Source organism: Oncorhynchus mykiss, chromosome 17 (genome assembly GCF_057628025.1).
Source record: "Oncorhynchus mykiss isolate SJ-2025 chromosome 17, ASM5762802v1, whole genome shotgun sequence".
Lineage (NCBI taxonomy): Eukaryota > Metazoa > Chordata > Actinopteri > Salmoniformes > Salmonidae > Oncorhynchus > Oncorhynchus mykiss.
Genome location: NC_143038.1, coordinates 41,325,857 through 41,340,740, shown reverse-complemented (window position 1 = coordinate 41,340,740; position 14,884 = coordinate 41,325,857). Strand labels below are relative to the sequence as shown.

Here is a 14,884-nt window from a genome sequence, read left to right as displayed (position 1 = left end):
ACAGTAGAACAAAAGAAAACAAAAAGTCTATATACAGTGAGTGCAAATGAGGTAAGTTAAGGAAATAAATAGGCCATGGTGGCGAAGTAATTACAATATAGCAATTAAACACTGGAATGGTAGATCGGCAGAAGATGAATGTGCAGGTAGAGATACTGGGGTGCAAAGGAGCAAATAAATAAATAAATACCAGTATGGGGATGAGGTAGGTAGATAGATGGGCTGTTTACAGATAGGCTAAGTACAGGTGCAGTGATCTGTAAAATGCTCTGACAGCTGGTGCTTAAAGCTAGTGAGGGAGATGTGAGTCTCCAGCTTCAGAGATTTTTGCAATTCGTTCCAGTCATTTATCAGATACAGAACACTTGACCAGAAATCTGCACATTTTTGCTCATGCCATTTTTTACATTTTTTATACCTGGATAATTTGGGGCAATCTGGTTGTGGCCCCATTCCTCATTCCATACTCTTACACTGCTGTTACAAAATAAGCTCCAGACAAAACATTCACCATCAAACACCTTCACCATGAATCTAACCTTGTTGTCAGGCTCAATTGCTAGGGAGAGCCAGATGGTGGATGAGATTACTCAAAGTTTTTATGGAAAGGAGTAGCTGTGCTGCTTGCATGACACCCCGTATTCACATCACACAAAAACAATTCCCAGTGAAGACTGGACCATGCCAAAACCACACAAAGCCTCCTCTCTGCCCCCAGAGTGTCTATGCTGTCTGCACCCTGTAAGGCTGATGACAGTGATTTAGAAGAGGTATGTGTTAGAGTGGACCTTAATGATGGCTGACAACTGCACAATCCCAGCCAGACCCATTATACCTGTGCCACCCCATAAATCCACTGGCACCATTGGTCTTCTATTACAGCATGGCACATGACAATAAGGCAGACTGGCATGCCACTTCCCATCCCCACAAGCATTGTTTTCACACCTCTGTCTTGTCCTGAGGATGTATTTATTGTAGCTAGGGATTTTAACAAGGCTAATCTGAAAACAAGAATCCCTACATTTTATCAGCATATCGAATGTGTGACCCGGGCTGGCAAAATTCTGGATCATTGCTACTCTAACTTCCGCGACGCATACAAAGCCCTCCCTCTCCCTCCTTTCGGGAAATCTGACCACAACTACATTTTGTTGCTCCCAGCCTATTGACAGAGCTAAAACAGGAAACGCCCGTGCTCAGGTCTGTTCAACGCTGGTCCGACCAATCTGATGCCACGCTTCAAGATTGCTTTGATCACGTGGACTGGGATATGTTCCGGATCGCATCGGACAACAACATTGATGTATGTGCTGATTCGGTGAGTGAGTTTATGAGCAGGTGCATTGGTGATGTTGTACCCATGGTGACTATTAAAATCTTCCCCAACCAGAAACCGTGGATTGATGGCAGCATTCGCGCAAAACTGAAAGCGCGAACCACTGCTTTTAATCATGGCAAGGCAACCCGGAAAGATGGCTAAAGGGGGCGGCAGGGTAGCCTAGTGGTTAGAGCGTTGGACTAGTTAACCGGAAGGTTGCAAGTTCAAACCCCTGAGCTGACAAGGCACAAATCTGTTGTTCTGCCCCTGAACAAGGCAGCTTGTTCAGGCCGTCATTGAAAATAAGAATTTGTTCTTAACTGACTTACCTAGTTAAATAAAGGTAAAAAAAAAAAAAAAAACAGTGTAGCAAGGCAATCAAACAAGCTAAGAGTTAGTAAAGAGACAAAGTACAGTTGCAATTCAACGGCTCAGACATGAGACGTATATGGCAGGGTCTACAAACAATCACAGACTTCAAAAAGAAAACCAGTCATGTTGAGGACACCGATGTCGTGCTCCCAGACAAACTAAACAACTTCATTGCTCGCTTTGAGGACATTACAGTGCCACTGACACGGCCCGCTAACACCGCAGCCAATGTGAGTAAAACATTTAAATGTTAACCCTCACAAGGTTGCGGGCCAAGACGGCATCTCTAGCCGCCCCCAGGTGGTGAGGGTAGGAAACAACATCTCCACCCCACTGGGGCCCCACAAGGGTGCATTCTCAGCCCGCTCCTATACTCCCTGTTCACCTTTGTTGTTTCGTGGCCATGCACACCTCCAACTCAATCATCAAGTTTATTGATTACCAACAAACCTCACACTCGACGTCAACAAAACAAAGGAGATGATCGTGGGTGGACTTCAGGAAACAGCAGAGGGACAGCAGTGGAGAAGGTGGAAAGTTTTAACTTCCTCGGCGTACACATCATGGGCAAACTGAAATGGTCCACCCACACAGACAGCATGGTGAAGAAGGCGCAACAGCAACAGCGCCTCTTCAACCTCAGAAGGCTGAAGAAATTTTGCTTGTCACCAAAAACGCCCACAACCGTAAGGCTCTCCAGAGGGTAGTGAGGTCTGCACAACGCATCACTGGGGGCAAACTATCTGCCCTCCAGGACACCTATACCCCCCGATGTTACAGGTAGGCCAAAAAGATCATCAAGGACAACAACCACACGAGCCACTGCCTGTTCACCCTGTTATCATCCAGAAGGCGAGGTCAGTACAGGTGCATCAAAGCAGGGACCGAGAGACTGAAAAACAGCTTCTATCTCAAGGCCATCAGACTGTTAAACAGCCATCACTAACATTGAGTGGCTGCTGCCAACATACTGACTCAAATCTCTAGCCACTTTAATAATTAAAAATTGGATGTAATAAATGTATCACTAGTCACTTTAAACAATGCAACTTGATATAATGCTTACATACCCTACATTACTCATTTCATATGTATATACTGTACTCTATACCATCGACTGCATCTTGCCTATGCCGTTCAGCCATCGCTCATCCATATATTTATATGTACATATTCTCATTCATTCCTTTACACTTGTGTGTATAAGGTAGTTGTTGTGAAATTGTTAGATTACATGTTAGATATTACTGCACGGATGGAACTAGAAGCACAAGCGTTTTGCTACACTCGCATTAACAACTGCTAACCATGTCTATGTGACCAATAAAATGTGATTAGATTTGATTAGGCTATTGTGCAACTGCTTGATGTTTTCTTAAGTAAATAGATGTGGGAGTCAGCTACCACTACTCAAACTACCCTGCGGCGCTTGGCTGAGGGAACCTACCGGTTAGGCTGAGGGAACCTGCTGCCAACACCAGCTGCACTATCCAGAAAATGGCTTCTCTTTGTCTTTATCTTCCACACCCTCTCGCTGCCCTGGACTGTGAAAGGACAGAGAACAGCTGTTGTACTATCAGACCCAATGTGTGCCAGCTCTGAAAAACCCTTGTGTTGACATAATAATCACAATATCGCTATAACTACCACACATACACAAGGGGAAGAGAAGCAAGAAGATGCATTTCAGGTACCAAGCCTAGATACATTGTGTGAGTTTCAATGTTGTTTCAACCATTGTGGGGTCGAAGGCAAATAAATGAAATATGTTTATGTCACGTGACCATAATTCCTTTGTTTTGTCTTTGTTTTAGTATGGTCAGGGCATGAGTTGGGGTGGGAAGTCTATGTTATTTTTTCTATGATTTGGGATTTCTCTCTTTGGCCTGGTATGCTTCTCAATCAGAGGCAGCTGTCAATCGTTGTCCCTGATTGAGAACCATACTTAGGTAGCCTGTTTTCACCCTTGAGTTGTGGGTGATTATTTTCTGTTGTGTGTCTTCACCAGACAGGACTGTTTCGTTGTTGTTTTGTTCTTTCACTTTGTTGTTTCGTATTTCAGTGTTCAGTTTGATTCATTAAATATTTACATCATGAACACATACCACGCTGCGCTTTGGTCCTCCTCTTCTTCCACCAACGGCCGTTACAGTTTGTTTGGTTCCTGAGAAAGCAAACCTTCTTATTCAATCATTTTCAAGTCCTGGTTAATAATATGATGGATGGACATCCACACAGAACCCCCAGAAACATCAAACAGATACAATTCTGCAGCATGTGGCTGCGTTCGTTCAAAGGATGAGAGAGTCTTTCAAAAATCACAACCCCAAGACCTCTGGAGGTTATTAAGATATGGGTGAATATTTCTGATGGTACGATTTCATCAGTGACTGGATGATGTTACGTGTAAAGGAAGGGAGAGGGCTATAGACGGGTTTGCTGACAGTGTCAATGTTTCAATGGGGCAGAAGTTCCTGCGTTGTTGTGATTCTGGATAAGTGGCAACAATGACAAGAAGCTGCCATGTGGGGAATCGTAGATGGCTCATTTCAGCTAGTTCTAGCTTGTTGATACCATGTCTTGTTTTGAGGTGTTTTGACTTGTCACTTCTATGCTAATATGGCAAAACATTTGCTAGCTAGCAAACCAACAACTGTAATAATGTTTTTGAGAGACAACAATTGCTCATTGTGCAAATGTTTTTATGGTTTCAATAAACATTGGAGACTAAATATAGTATATGTTTTCAACAATCTATTCTAAGCCAACCCGGTCTGTTTTTTCCCCATAGTTGCGCACAAGTCGGTTTTGTTGCTAAACAACCAACCCGTCTATAGCTTTAATGATCAGAAAATAGGAAGCAAAGACTAAGATATAAACCACTGAGGTTTCCCTACAAACAGCTGTGGAATGTTATCATGATTTGGTTGCTGAAATTGTACTTACTGTACATGCACACAGCACACACTCAAGAAGAATGAGTTCAAGTTCAGACTCTTTTTCTTGGAAAGCCTGCAGGCGGACCAAACGAATACATTGTGAATGAATCTCTTTGTTAAGCTGCAGAACTGATTTCTGAAATGCCAACCTGAGTACGTCCTTGAAAGGTGTGTGAGGTTTTGAACATTATTGTAGCATGCCCTCATAATGTTGACAAGTTGGAGGAGGATGTAAAGCAACACAAACAAAAAGATATCAAAAGCTGTCAATTCAGAATGATAAACTAACTAAGACTACGGTTTTTTGCTTTTCCACTTATTGTATATCAGCAGCACGTTAATGGTATTCTCACACTCTGGCTTCAAACCAGTGCACTGCATTTCTGTCCCTGAGACAGTTCTGTGGTTTGGTCATTAGTATCTATTGGCACCTTGTTGCATGCTGAGGAATGTACAGCTGTGCAGTGAAACTATGGTGTGTACTTCACTTCAGCATTTCTCCAGTGTCTCTTTAAGCCACCAGGACCCCAGGACTGTGTAAAAATCAATGCAGGAAAACATTGACCATGACTGTACAAACATACATGTATATATGTAATGCATATACTGTATTTTATACCATCTACTGCATCTTGCCTATGCCACTCTGTCATTGCTCATCCATATATTTATATGTATATATTCGTATTCCATTCCTTTACTTAGATCTGTGTGTATTAGGTAGTTGTTGTGGAATTGTTAGATTACATGTTAGATATTGCTGCACTGTCAGAACTAGAAGCACAACCATTTCGCTACACTGGCAATAACATCTGCTAACCATGTGTATGTGACCAATACAATTTGATTTGACAAATGTATCAAGCCTTAACACAAAATATAAGCAGTTATGATGGCTGATGGAAAACGTACTACCCTTGCAGAGGTCAAATGATTAGACTTGAATACGGTCTTGCTTGCACAGCCACTTGAAAGGAGCACTTTAATGTGGTCTAAAAAGGCCATATTATATTATCCCATAAAGGCTACTTCTCTTCAAGACATAATATGACATTGAGCCAAAATAACATTTAGGGTGAATTCGTAATAAGTGGGCACTTTTTGCATTTTTGTCTTCTGTAACCTCTTTTGACATCTATTCAACATACAGTGCATTCGGAACGTATTCAGACCCTTTTACTTTTTACACATTTTCACCTAAAAATAAAAAATAAATTCCTCACGAATCTACACACAATACTCCATAATGACAAATCAAAAACAGGTTTTTAGACATTTTTGCAAATGTATTAAAAATAAAAACCTGAAATCACCTTTACCTTTACATAAGTATTCAGACCCTTTACTCAGTACTTTGTTGAAGCACCTTTGGCAGCGATTACAGCCTTTTTGGGTATGATGCTACAAGCTTGTCACATCTGTATTTGGGGAGTTTTTCCCATTCTTCTCTGCAGAGCCTCTCAAGCTCTGTCAGGTTAGATGGGGAATGTTGCTGCACAGCTATTTTCAGGTCTCTCCAGAGATGTTCGAACGGGTTCAAGTCCGGGCTCTGGCTGGGTTACTCAAGGACATTCAGAGACTTGTCCCGAAGCCATATCTGCATTGTCTTGGCTGTGTGCTTAGGCTCGTTGTCCTGTTGGAAGGTGAAAGGTCCTGAGCACTCTGGACCAGGTTTTCATCAAAGGTCTCTCTGTACTTTGCTCTGTTCATCTTTCCCTCAATCCTGACTCCTCTCCCAGTCCCTGCCACTGAAAAACATCCCCATAGCATGATGCTTCCACCACCATGATTCACCGTAGGGATGGTCTTGGCCCGGTGATGAGCGGTGCCTGGTTTCCTCCAGACATGATGCTTGGCATTCAGGCCAAAGAGTGCTTGGTTTAATCAGACCAGAGAATCTTGTTTTCATGATCTGAGAGTCCTATAGGTGTCTTTTGGCAAACTCCAAGCGATTACTCAAACTACCCTGCTGCGCTTTCAGTTAGGCTGAGGGAACCTGCTGCCAAAACCAGCTGCACTATCCAGAAAATGGCTTAACAGGCCTCCCGGGTGGCGCAGTGGTTAAGGGCGCTGTACTGCAGCGCCAGCTGTGCCACCAGAGACTCTGTCGTAACCGGCCGCGACTGGGAGGTCCGTGGGGCGACGCACAATTGGCCTAGCGTTGTCCAGGTTAGAGCAATCGGGGAAGAAGGCCGGTAGGGAAATCCTTGTCTCATCACGCGCCAGCGACTCCTGTGGCGGGCCGGGCGCAGTGCGCGCTAACCAAGGTTGCCAGGTGCATGGTGTTTCCTCCGACACATTGGTGCGGCTGGCTTCCGGGTTGGATGGCGCTGTGTTAAGAAGCAGTGTGGCTTGGTTAGGTTGTGTATCGAAGGATGCATGACTTTCAACCTTCGTCTCTCCCGAGCCCGTACGGGAGTTGTAGCGATGAGACAAGATAGTAGCTACTAAACAATTGGATACCACAAAATTGGGGAGAAAAGGGGTAAAATTCAAAAAAATAAAAGAAAATGGCTTAACTTTGTCTTTATCTTCCACACCCTCTCACTGCCCTGGCCTGTAAAAGGACAGAGAACAGTGTGTGCCAGCTCTGACATACCCTTGTGGTGACATAATAATTACAATATTGATATAACTACCACACATACACAAGGGGAAGAGAAGCAAGGGGATGCATTTCAGGTACCAAGCCTAGATACATTGTGTGAGTTTTGATGTTGTTTTAACCATTGGGGGGTCGAATCTTGTTTCTCATGGTCAGAGAGTCCTTTAGGTGTCTTTTGGCAAACTCCAAGCGGGCTGTCATGTGCCTTTTACTGAAGAGTGGGTTCCTTCTGGCCACTCTACCATAAAGGCCTGATTGGTGGAGGGCTGCAGAGATGGTTGTCCTTATGGAAGGTTCTCCCATCTCCACAGTGGAACTCTGGAGCTCTGTCAGAGTGACCATCGGGTTCTTGGTCACATCCCTGACCAAAGCCCTTCTTCCCCGATTGCTCAGTTTGGCCAGGCGGCTAGATCTATGAAGAGTCTTGGTGGTTCCAAACTTCTTCCATCGAGGCCAATGTGTTCTTGGGGACCGTCAATGCAGCAGAAATGTTTTGTTACCCTTCCCCAGATCTGTGCCTCGACACAATCCTGTCTCAGAGCTCTAAGGACAATTCCTTTGACCTCATGGCTTGTTTTTGCTCTGTTATGTACTCTCAACTGTGGGACCGTATATAGACAGGTGTGTGCCTTTCCAAATCATGTACAATCAATTGAATTTACCACAGGTGGACTCCAATCAAGTTGTAGAACATCTGAAGGATGATCAATGGAAACAGGATACACCTGAGCTCAATTTTGAGTCTCATAGCAAAGGGTCTAAATACTTATGTAAATAAGGTATTTATTTTTTAATTTTTATATATTTGTAAAAATGTCTAAAAAATGTTTTTTTGCTATGTCCTTATGGTGTGTTGTGTGTAAATTAATGATTTTTAAAATCAATTTTAGAATAAGAATGTAACGTAACAAAATGGGAAAAAGTGAAGGGGTCTGAATACTTTCCGAATGCACTGTATTAGCCAAAATGATACATTTATGAAATCCTCAAGCTGTTTCCTAATCACACAAAAAAACGTATGTTGATATCATATTCACAGGAGGCTTGACACACCCATTTGTGTACACTAAGTCAAAACCATATCTTCAGTTCGCATTTGGTAGACTGGGACAGCAGGTTAGATAAACTGGGACACCATTATTGTAGTCATAATTGTATCCCAATGACAATTACATTTTGTGTGATTAGGAAACATCTGAAGATTTCAGAAATGTATCATGTGTTGGATAGATGGGCAATTATGGTGGATAGATGTCTGAAGAGGTCACAGAAGAGGGAAATGCAAAAAGTGTCCCAGTACAGGGGTCCCTAATGTAAACTGGATCTCTTCCCTCCATTGGAAAAGCCTATTAGAGTATACCACTTTAGCTCCATGCTGTCTTACTTTAGCTAGCTATGGTTGGTAAAGCAACAACAAAAAAGAAGACAATTACAACACTTAAAGGTGCTACACATTCATTTTGTTGTTGTTTAATTTTTACATTGTTATTTCAAATAATGTCCATAATATATCTGCAGTAATAGTGGAATGATAGTGTTTCACACTTACCCACCAGTGTTGTGATTGGCTGTGATATTCGCCTATTAATTTCACCCACTGGGCCGGCTTCTTTTGTCAAAATAGGAAAGCTATTTGGCCGTATTATCTAGTGGAAACCAGGGATGTAGAAATCGCTCTTTCATTTCCTGTTGCTAAAATTCTACACTGTTCGATCAATTTCATTTTATGTGAGAAAACAATCACTGAATAGTGTGTAGGGAATCATTGTATGATCTAAATCACTGTGAAATATATTTTTAATAACAAAAAATATAGTTCTTACAGCTGTTTGAAGCTGGTGGACCAAAACTGAAAGTAAAAGGCTCAAGTGTATTTGTTTTGAATGTAGCCTATTGCTGTTGCAATTCACCTAGCTTCCACATAGTGGAGAAATTCTACTTGTACCACCTTTAAACATCATATTACATCACAATTTGGCACAGTGCATTATTTATGACAATTTTATAACCTTTACATCAAAACAGAAGAAAAGCTATGTCACTGATCTTACTGTGTGCTTTGCGGGGTGAGTTTCCTGTTTGAAGCTTGCTTTGCCCCCCTTTATGATGAAGCTTGCTCTGCCCTCCTTTATGATGTCACACCAATAAAGTGATGGGATTTTGATAATGTGGTTTCTCTGCAAGGGTAATAATAGGTTAGATGTTCTCTTGTCAGACCAATAAATAAACACGTCAGGATTAAGCTGTCACAGTTTATATAATGTCCCACTCTTTCCCCAATTCACCCTATTCATTATTGTATATTCAAAGTCTTGGATTGTGCTTGATAGGCCTAGGCCACCACCATCACATACTGCAAGGTTATATTTTAACCACCACACACTGACACCTGGCTGACACAGTTGGTTGGGCTTGGGAAACTGTATTATGGAAAAGCTTTGCTTAGCGACCAATTGTGCAGTGTTACAACTTCTTTATGCCAATGACGTGGTAAAATGTGTCTACTTTGTGAGCACTGTTGGGAAAAAGGTCCAGTGCTAACAGGAACCCTTGCGATTTCCTTACCCCATTTAAGTAGACATTTAAAATGGCTACGGCAAGGGTTAAGGATAGGGTAAGAGTATGGGTTAAGGTTGGGGTTGTCGGTAGGTACATCCCAATGATTCCGGGTAGCACTGACTGTGTCAGGAATCCATGTGCAACGTTGCGTTTTTCTCTCGTGCATTGACGTTTGAAGCGCGTAGTTACCGTGGGAAATAGCCCAATAGGCTGAAGTCTCCCGCCAATGTGTGTTATTCATGAGAAGCAGGAGGCACGTGGTGTGTGGGAGTTGGAGAGCTTCGGAAAATGGTCGACCACTGAATTTTACTGTTTCAAAGTGAAACCATTTCGCCCGTTGCTCCAGGCTCATTCCTAAGAGATGGATCATCACAGTGGGTCAGGGCTGACTCACTCAGCACTTGAGTTATAAGCCTCCAGAACATACGGAAGAAAACCAGTAGAGTATAAAGTTTTGGGAGAGTAACAGATAACGATGAACGACAAAAACATTTTTTTCCTAACTAATGTTTAATAAGTATATATATTTTTACAAGTAATTAAGACAAGAGCGTCCTGCAAAGTGTGTTACGGACTTCATATTGGCTTGCTTTTCGTAACGGTTACAGCAGTTTTTCCAGCATAGAAGTTTTGCGAAATGGGTTACCTTCTGCAGCTGACGGTGCTCACGGTGCTAGTGCTGTGCGTAATGACCGGAGTGATGGACAGGAGGATGGAGGCGACTGAAGCAACGGTAGGAATTTTCCAGCTTTTTGAAGTATTATCTATCTTCATTCTTTGAATTATTGAATTATTGAATTATTATTGTGGATGTTCACACTCATAATACAAACTTGATCAGAAATGCCTATGAACTGGACCATCCTTATAGGCATATGTGATGAAAAGGGACATATGTGTAACCTATCATATTATCATATTGCTTTCACCGTCTTTCTGGTTGTCTGCAACTTAACCAGCATTGTTTCTCTTGTGGCTGTTGTCCTGCACAATGTAAGAGGTGAATAGGATCACTTTGAAACTTCTAAAATAACCCTTGTATCCCCACTGGTTATTGTGTTACCAGGCATACCTGAAGAGGTATGGCTATCTGCACACTCCGCTGGATCCTCAGAACAAGGGCATCCAGACAGAAGATATCATTGAGGCCCTCAGGTAAAGTAGATCCTCAGCAACACAACCTACAGTCTATGAACACAACAACAACTTACATGTGTGATTCCTCTTCCCCAACAAACCCGAACAAGCAAAACATCTGAACATACTTACTCTAAATGTCCCTTTGTGAATACAGATCCAAACACAGCTCTGTTCTATAGCTTTTTGCAAGTCACATTGACACATGCACCACAATCAATGCAGTTCTTTAGCATAACATTTCCCATTGGCAGGAAATGTTTCCTTGCCTTACATTTACAGTATGCATATGCTGCATCTGCTATTAGAGATTTCAGTCCTTCCTTTCCCCAGGGTCTTCCAGAGAGTGACAGGCCTGCCTGTCAATGGAGTGATTGACAAGGCCACCCTAGAGATGATGAGACAGCCTCGCTGTGGCATAGAGGACACCTTCAACCAGAAAACCCTAAAGTACAGAGTGCTGGGTGAGTGTGGAGAGGATATTGTATGTGGGGGTGGGATGAACCAGTGTTTCCCAGATGGTGGGTTGGGACATAAAACTTAATAAGAATAATCTTCACCTACACAATGTGGTTTCTCGTCTAGACCTGTGTTTATGGTAAATGCATGTTTTTTCTTCTTTAGGTTACTGGCGCAAGAGAAACCTGACCTGGCGAATCTACAACTACACTCCAGACATGCCAAAGAGTGAGACAAAGAGGGCGATCCGCTCTGCCTTTAAGTACTGGAGCGACGTGGCTCCCCTGAGCTTCCGCGAGGTTGAGTATGGACGAGCCGACATCAGGATCTCATTCCATGCGAAAGATGCCACTTGTGCCGTGCCTTTTGATGGACGGGGTGAGTGTGCCTATGGGTCAGATACAGTTGGGTTGGAGTTACTGTAGTTTTAGGACCGGGATTAATGCTGATCTTTGCTAGATCCACATTATAGCATGCTTGACATTTTAAAGGTGAATTCTAATTGAGCTGACATCGGCAGTGTTTACCTTAAATGCAATCTCCACGAACGCTGTCACATTGTTGCCTTTAAAAGCTGGGTTGTCTGCAAGCGCGATCGGCTTGAATCTCAGCCTAACACACGCACACACACACACACCAAACATACAGTAGTTAAGTACCCCATGTTTCACTGCTGATACTTATTAATTGCCATTGAAATATAGCGTAATTAACATTTTTAAAAACTTTATTTCGTAGGTCACGTGCTGGCCCATGCTGAACCCCCAGAGTCAGGCATTGTTCATTTTGACGAGGATGAGTTTTGGACAGAGGGCAAGTTCTATGGCATTAACCTGCGTATCATCGCTGCCCATGAGATAGGCCACGCCTTGGGCTTGGGCCACTCCCAGTACAGAAGTGCTCTCATGGCCCCTCTCTACACCGGTTACCGTAACAACTTCCGTCTGCATTTTGATGACGTGAAAGGCATCCAGGCTATGTATGGTGAGTAGAGCCTGGGTTGGTCTGGTACCAATGTTTTTGGACTTTTTCACTTGAAAAACAGTACACCCTTCTCAGAAAGCTATATATTACACATCACCGGTAATGCTCTCATCCTCCCTCAAATCCTTTGTCCAATAATCTGTTTTAGGTAAACGTGATACAAGTGTTACAATTGAGCCCACGGTGGCACTCCCCACATACAGCCCCCCTGGTGCTAAGGGAGACATCCCAGACCCCTGCACTGCCAAGCTGGATGCCATCATGCTGGGTAAGATGTCTGCACACAATACTGACCAGCGATATACAGTCAAAAGTGGTGATGCTCACTGTAGTGTACATGTCTCCCTTGGAAGCTGTTATTTCTGCCTCACAAATTGTAGTGTTACACTATTCAAGATTGTAGCAATATTTTTTACTCTGATAGATTTAACTAACCACATTTTTGCTCTCTGCAATGGAATTGAGACGACAATGGAATTTGACAGGTTGAGATTGGACCTTCAGTGTTCTATTTCATGCTCCTCCTTATTAGGTCCATGGAGGAAGACATTTGCCTTCAGTGGTGATTATGTGTGGACGGTGTCTGACATGGGACACAATGCACCCATGAAGATCGACCGGCTGTGGACGGGACTGCCTGGGAACCTGAACGCAGCCGTTTACTCTCAGAGAACAAACAAGACATACTTTTTTAAAGGTGTAATATTTTCTCTAACTTTAAAATGTATTGGGTTTTTGACAAACAAATGAGGTAAAGTGAGATGATTTTAAAGATAGACCGATAGTATGAACTGTGTAATACTTGACAAGTGATTGATTGACAGTGATCCAGCCCAAAATGTGTGAATGTGTTACTGTTTATCTCTCCTCATGTCAGCCTACTCACTAAAACTGTTTCTGACCACAGGTGATAAAGTGTGGAGATACACCAGTTTTCTCCTGGACTACGGGTACCCCAAAGAGCTCAAACGCATCCCACCTAATATTGATGCCGCTTTGTACTTAGAGAAGAATAAGAAGCTGGTCTTTTTCAAGGTAACCCAACACAAGACAGCACAATTATATCAATGCTTTTTAACCAGTAAACTCAAAATTGTTACAAATGACAACTGAGCATTATGGATTCAGTTGTTATAGTAGATTAATGACAACAAAAATTGAAGCAGTAGCATTTTTACCCACTTGAATATGATGAATATGCCAAATACCCAGCATGAAATACTCTTTGTACTAATCATCCTTGTCCTCTGTTGTTCCTCTCCTCAGGGTACAGGGTACTGGCAGTGGGATGAGCTGCGCCACAGTAACCTCAACGTGTACCCTAAACCCCTCTCTAATCTCTTCACTGGGGTGCCCTCCAACCCTGATGCTGCCTTTACCTGGACCAACGGAAACATCTTCTTCTTCAAGGGAGACAAGTACTGGCGTGTGAACGGTCTACTGAGTGTAGACAAAGGCTACCCGCTCAGCATGAGTGAACGCTGGATGCGCTGCTAGGAGCTAGACACTAGAGGGCAGCAGACACCATAAACCTCAATACGTTGCTGGTGAGATGTGTTCACAATTAACGGTTCAGGGAACCACACAACAACAACAACCGCAACCACTCTGTGATAACATTGTGTTCACACTGTGAAACCAATATAATAACATATTTCCATGTACCAGTAGATGTTATCAGTCAAGGTACATAAAACTGAAATGTTATGTCAAACGAATTCTTCGAAACGTGAGATAGAATCTTTATCAACGTAAGTAGTGGGAAAGCCATTTGAAGTAAGACATACGTGCTTATATAAGGTTGAGTATTGAGTGTCATATCGTTATGGCCTACTAGTTCTCTGTTTCCATTGTAACGCAGGCAGGACCTCAACCCAAACGTGTTAGACTAAGTTCTGAGGGAGTGTGTGGAGAGGCTGTTTGTTATGCTCTCTGGGTGCCTTCCAGGGGGGCCCTTCCTATCCCTCACAACAGATGTGGATGGGATTATTCAGTTGTTGTTTGCCCTCTTTTCAGTATGTGTACTGATTTCAATGGTGTTCACCCAGCACTTTGAAACTTCGTTTTCTTTTGACGTTTGGCTTGTGGACGGGTCTGAAAAAGTATTTGTGAGTTTTTTGTCGCCATGTTATGCGTTTATAGGGCTAGAGTATGGCCTTCCCGCATAAAGAGAAGCCTAATATCATTGGTGTTGCGTCAGACTTCCAAGGTCAACACCAGCTTTCACATCACGATGTCTACATTTTATAACTGGCTTATAATTGTGTACTGATGTTTCTGTTGAACCTCATCATGTTTATTGATGTTTTTATAGTCATGTGACTCCTACAAGCTAAAGGGCCTACAGTACCATTTGGAAATGTTTATATATGTGTGCAGTGATTTTTATTTAGCTGTTAATTCATCCAAGATGTAGTTGTACAAATGAGTAATGACAGTCAACAATAAAACCATTTCAACAGTCCTTGTTTCCTTTATGATGTACACGGGAGTATAAAAAGCATTAGG

General features: G+C 42.6%; 1 protein-coding gene across 1 annotated transcript; it reads left to right on the top strand.

The window, feature by feature from the left end:
* The first annotated feature begins 9,485 nt into the window (after positions 1–9,485).
* mmp19 (matrix metallopeptidase 19) lies at positions 9,486–14,840 on the top strand. The gene is made up of 9 exons (XM_021569037.3): positions 9,486–10,529; positions 10,863–10,951; positions 11,267–11,397; positions 11,558–11,770; positions 12,131–12,376; positions 12,525–12,644; positions 12,909–13,073; positions 13,284–13,411; positions 13,643–14,840. The coding sequence occupies exons 1-9, from the start codon at positions 10,434–10,436 to the stop codon at positions 13,871–13,873; spliced, it is 1,419 nt and encodes a 472-aa protein (XP_021424712.1). The 5' UTR covers positions 9,486–10,433; the 3' UTR covers positions 13,874–14,840.
* Positions 14,841–14,884: the final 44 nt, after the last annotated feature.